Source organism: Gekko japonicus, unplaced genomic scaffold (assembly GCF_001447785.1).
Source record: "Gekko japonicus isolate JY-2015 unplaced genomic scaffold, Gekko_japonicus_V1.1 scaffold579, whole genome shotgun sequence".
NCBI classification, from domain to species: Eukaryota; Metazoa; Chordata; class Lepidosauria; order Squamata; family Gekkonidae; genus Gekko; species Gekko japonicus.
The window spans coordinates 389,693-395,524 of NW_015168065.1; the positions used below are offsets into that span (position 1 = coordinate 389,693).

Consider the following 5,832-nt stretch of genomic DNA (forward strand, 5'->3'; position numbering starts at 1 on the left):
AGAAGTACTTCTTCACCCAAAGAGTGATTAACACATGGAATACACTGCCACAGGAAGTGGCAGTGGCTACAAGCATGGATGGCTTCAAGAGGGAACTAGATAAGCATATGGAGCAGAGGTCCATGAGTGGCTATTAGCCACAAGGTATAGGAACTCTTAGGCTGGGGCAAGTGATGCTCTGTATTTCTGGTGCTTGGAAGGGGGAGCAACACTGGGAGGGCTTCTAGTGTCCTGGCCCTGATGGTAGACCTGATGGCACCTGGTACTTTTGGCCACTGTGTGACAGGGTGTTGGACTAGATAGGCCATTGGCCTGATCCAACATTGGCTTCTCTTATGTTCTTATGTAAGGTTTATTCAAGTACAAGCTCTCCCTCCTCTTTGAGGGCAGATCTGTGTCGTCTCCCCGCCCATAGCTAGCCATCCAAAACAGTCCAGTGGCACCTTTAAGACCAAGTTTTATTCAGGTACAAGCTCTCCCTCCTCTGCGAGGACAAATCTGCATGTTCTCCCCCCCCCCAATAGTTAGCAATCCAAAACAGTCCAGTGGAGCCTGAGCGGTGGGTGTTGCCTTCTCACACACTTCCGGTGATGTCAGGGGGTGTGGCATATGCTAATAAGTTATACTAATGAGTTATGCTAATGAGCTCCTGCACCTCTTTTTCTACGACCCCAAAATTATGCATCACAAATTTAATCCAAAAGAAGAAATTTATTGTAATGAAAACAACTGAGAGCCCAGTTGTTATCAAATTCATCTTAGTATACATTTTTGTGGATTTAGATCCCACTTCATCATATGCATGAACTGTGGTGCTGTTAAACAGAGATGATTTTTTCCCCAAAATTAATTTTTTAGATATAGTCACTGATAACGGATTTCATTCATCATTTCTCTTTGTAACTTCAGCAATTGCACTTGTTGCATGTTGTATGTTAACACATCCAGTCAGGAAGACAGGAAGGTTCAAGAAAACATTGTCTGCTTTTATAGCACATCTACAGAGTGAAATACTGACATTTTGCAGAACCTCTCTTCCTGTTCCTCCTTACTTCAGCAAAATTCATTAGAAATAAGACTCCAGATTCCAGAAAAAAATAAAATAAATTTATTGTTGGGTTTTAAGGAGAAATTGGGTAAAGAGGAATTAAAATAATTTCTCATAACAACATTGTTAAGTGTGTATACACATTAGGGGTGTGCATTTGGATCTACCTGAGCTGAAAATGTACCTGAAAAATATATTTTTCTGGTATATCTTGGCATTCCAAATGTATCTGGGTTCCAAATGTATACCGAAAAAAATCCTGTATATATTTGGAAATTACCAGTAAGATCCAAAAACAGTGAGGAGGGGGGAGCATATTTCTCCCACCTCTCAGCTTTTTGTCAGGCTTCTATTGCAGTCCCTTTAAAGTTTAAAGGGACTAAAGAAGACAGCCTGAGGATCAGCTGTGTCAATGGGGAGCAGGCTGTACCCACTGGCTCAGCTGCAGTAGAAGTCAGCCCAGGATCAGCTGGTTTTGTGGACTGCTGAGAACTCCACACCAACTGGGCTTGGGGCTGGCTTCTTGTGCAGCCTGGTTTAAACTGGGCTGAAGGACAAACCAAGAAAGCCTCAGGATTGGGCTGGCTTTTTTTTAAAAAAAAAAGCAGTGTTCCCCCACAGGTCTACTGGACCCCAAAAATCTAGGACTTCTGAAAAATCCCAGATCCAAATACTGTACTGGAATTAAGATCCAGCATTTTTTGGGAATCTCATTTTTTTCCAAGTCCAACAGCCCTGAATTGAAAAACAGTGGTTTAAAAAGAATTGCACACCCCTAGTACATACATAGAAATGAAATAGAGTTGCCAACCTACAGGTGGAACCTGGAGATCTCCAGCTATTATATTTGACCTCCAGATGACAGAGATGAGTTCTTCTGGAGAAAATGGCTGCTTTGGTGGGTGGACTCTATAGCATTGTACCCTGTGGAAGTTCTTCCCCTCTCCTAACCCTGCCCTCTTCAGGCTCCACCCCCCAACTCTCCAGGTGTTTCTCCACCCAGAGCTGCCAACCCTAAAACAAACCAGATGAAACAACCACCAAGCATTTGATAATTAATAAAGCCAACACAGAATATTATGAAATATATTTTTATGGTAAGAACATAAGAGAAGCCAATGTTGGATCAGTCCAATACTCTGTCACAAAGTAGCCAAAAATACCAGCTGCCATCAAGAGGTCCACCAGTGGGACCAGGACACTAGAAGCCCTCCCACTGTTGCTCCCCCCCAAGCACCAAGGATACAGATATCACTTATCCCAGACAGAAAGTTCCTATCTATAAAGTAAAGGTAAAGGTTCCCTTGCTCAAAAGCCAGTCAAATCCGACTCTAGGGTTGCGGTGCTCATCTCCATTTCAAAGCCAAAGAGCCAGCACTGTCTGAAGACATTTCCGTGGTCATGTGGCCGGCATGACTAAACACCAAGGTGAACGGAATGCTGTTACCTTCCCACTGAAGTAGTACCTATTTATCTACTTGCAATTTCTTGCTTTCGAACTGCTAGGTTGGCAGGAGCTGGAACTAGAGACGGGAGCTCACTCTGTCATGCGGCACTCGGGTCTCGAACTGCTGAACTACTGACCTTCCACAGCCTGCAGTTCAGTGTTGTATCTATACCTTGTGGCTAATAGCCACTGATGGACCTCTGCTCCATGTTTATCCAATTCCTTCTTGAAGCCGTTCATGCTTGTAGCTGCCACCACCTCCTGTGGCAGTGAATTCCATGTGTTAATCACTCTTTGGGTGAAGAAGTACTTCCTTTTATCCATTCTAACCCAACTGCTCAGCAATTTCATTGAGTGCCCATGAGTTCTTGTACTGTGAGAAAGGGAGAAAAGTACTTCTTTCTCGACCTGCTCTATCCCATGCATAATCTTGTAAACCTCTGTTATGTACCCCTCAGCCATCATTTCTCCAAGCTAAAGAGCCCCAAGCGCGTTAAACTTCCTTCATAGGGAAAGTGTTCCAACTCTTTTATCATTCTAGTTGCCCTTTTCTGCACTTTTTCCAATGCTATAATATCCTTTCTGAGATGTGGTGACCAGAATTGTACACAGTATTCCAAATGAGGCCACACCATCGATTTATACAGGGGCATTATGATACTGGCTGCCACTTCACTATGTACTCCCAATTCCAAATCATTAATGAACAAGTTAAAAAGCATCAGACTCAATACTGAGCCTTGGGGTACCCCACTGCTTACCACCCTCCACTGTGAAAATTGCCCATTTATATTCACTCTCTGCTTCCTATTGATTAGCCAGTTTTTGATCCATGTGGTCCTTTTATCCCATGTCTATTGAGCTTACTTGGGAGCCTTTGATGAGGAACTTTATCAAAAGCTTTCTGGAAGTCAAGGTAAACAATATTTTTGGGTTCCCCTTGTCCACATGTTTGTTCACCCCCTCAAAGAACACTAAGAAGTTATTGAGACAAGATCTTTCCTTACAGAACCCATGCTTATATTGTATGTTGTCAAATATGTAAATTCTTTTAATAATATGTTCAGTAAATACAAATTATATTCTAATACATTGAATTATATTCTAATACAACAATTAATATTCTAATACATAGATTCCACTAAATAACAATGGTATGGAACCAAAGCTTGCAACCACAAAAGCCTCAATGTAACTGTCTAGAAGCACACAAGCACTCAGGACACACCACAGTCAGTATCAACTTTCAAGCTACTAGCTCTCAGAGAATCCAAGAATATACCTTTAGATTAATAGCACGTTTCGGCAATTCTTCCTCAAAGCTGCAATAATATCTCTCTCAGTAATGGGAGCCGTGTCTATAGCATGATTCTTAGAACATCTTTTCTAAATGTTGGACATTTAACATAAACCTTCTCTCAAATTCATTGCAATAATTTGTACACACTGAACATATTGTTAAAAGAGTTTATATACATCTAACAACATACAAGATAGAAATTACCATAAAACCATATTAAAGATTTTCATAAGATTCTGTGATGGCTTTATTATCAATTGCTTGGTGAATGTTTTCTCTAGCTTTCGTAACCCTAAAACAAAGGCAGCAGAATGCAGTACCATTAGTTCTTTTACTTTTGTATTTTGAGCGCAGATATATACAAGATAAATTGCAGCAGCAGACACTTCCTGATTCAGAGTGGATGTGTTACACATCCCCCCCCCCAAAAAAAGAGGCAGATTCTGCATGGCTGCTAGAGTGTTCCAATTACAGTTGTGAAGCATCATATTTACAGTACTGAGCCATATTCCACTTCTTGTGAAGTCTAACATCCAAGACATGATCTCTTCAAATAGTTAAAGCCAACTGACAGAAAAAGCCAGAGGAATTTTCGACTATCTGCTTCATCAGAATGTAGAACATTTCATTTTCAAAGAGCATTCAGAGTCAAGTATTGCAGGGGGGGGTATAACTGAACGTATCAGAATACTTGCCTGGAATCCAAGGAGCTTTTCACTTGGTTTAATATGTCTCTGGAATTCACATTCTACAGGTTGTATCACTTTGATTCCATCTTCATAAAACACATAGAACATATTCCCAATCCCCAGACCTTAGGGAAAAAACATATGTAAAAGAACAAAATTAAACCATCTGAGGGGGGGAAAGTTCATGGACAAAAGCCTTTAATATGTTTGGCCAGAGCCCAATTCATTAATGTCTGAGAGGTTCATAAAGATAGTCTTATGGGAATTTTTTGTAGTGCTGAAATGAAACTGCAGAGTGATTCAGGATTTCATATAGTCCCCGTGAGAAACTCAATGGCTTCATGAATATAAATCTGGAAGCACAGGGCACCCTTTGAAAGAAACTGTGTGGAATTATTTTTCATACTGGGATCAAATGAAAGTAATCCCTTATATTTTCTCATTGAGTTGTATGCGAGGGCTGAAATAAAGCTTTGTGACTACTCAAGAAATCCTGGAAGGTTTGGGCTTTGTTTTATTTTTTGCTTTATAATGCCTATTATGTCTGACATTTCTTCCAGATCCAGAAAAAGCATTCTGTTTTACACTTCACTGCATATTAGGCACCCAGTGCAATATTAACTTGAATAATCAAAAATGTTCATGAACTCTACATTTCGTCAAACATTGCATTGTTGTGTAGGAGGTATATTCTGTTAAATTGACTACAGCACTGGAAGTGGGACATCCATTCTTAAGTAACAAATTACAAATGAGTGGCTAATATTTAAATATTATTATTATGGCCTAAGCTTTCATGGACCAGGGTCCATTTCATTGGATTCACAAAGATCAAACCTTTGCTGCTGTTTTGTTGTGGCAGACTACAATATCTGCCCCTCTGGGATATCTTATAATGAAAGGCACTAGTTCTAGCCATAGGAAGCAGAAATAGACAGGTTGCTTACCTGTAACTGGTGATCTTCGAGTGGTCATCTGTGCATTCACACCCTTGGGATATACTGCGCCTGCGCTGACCTTCTCGGTACCGGTAGCTAGCAAAAGGGATTTTCGCGCCTCTCCCAGGTCACGCGCCGGCTCCACTGCGCATGACCAAGGAGGGGCACGCAGCTCCCGCCAGTTCCTTCTGACCGCCGCCCAACAGCCTTCAAAGAAACAAGATGAAGGGCCGAGAGCAGAGGGGAAGGAGGGCGGGTGGTGTGAATGCACAGATGACCACTCGACCTACAGACAGGCATCAGGTTGGAACTAGCCAGCTTTTTCACTAAATCTGGCCCAGTTTCCCTCTTTAGTAACCTTTTGTCCATACAGGTCCCACAACCCCCAGAACAACATTTTTTTTTGGTGA

The 5,832-nt window shown here is 41.4% G+C and overlaps 1 protein-coding gene across 1 annotated transcript in view; it reads right to left on the reverse strand.

Annotated features, from left to right (window-relative positions):
• FSTL5 (follistatin-like 5) overlaps positions 1 to 5,832 on the reverse strand; it is a 337,288-nt gene that overhangs the window by 57,548 nt on the left and 273,908 nt on the right. The window contains exon 10 of the mRNA XM_015414569.1: positions 4,491 to 4,609. Within this exon, the coding sequence (XP_015270055.1) occupies positions 4,491 to 4,609 (119 nt within the window). The remainder of the gene's footprint in view (positions 1 to 4,490; positions 4,610 to 5,832) is intronic.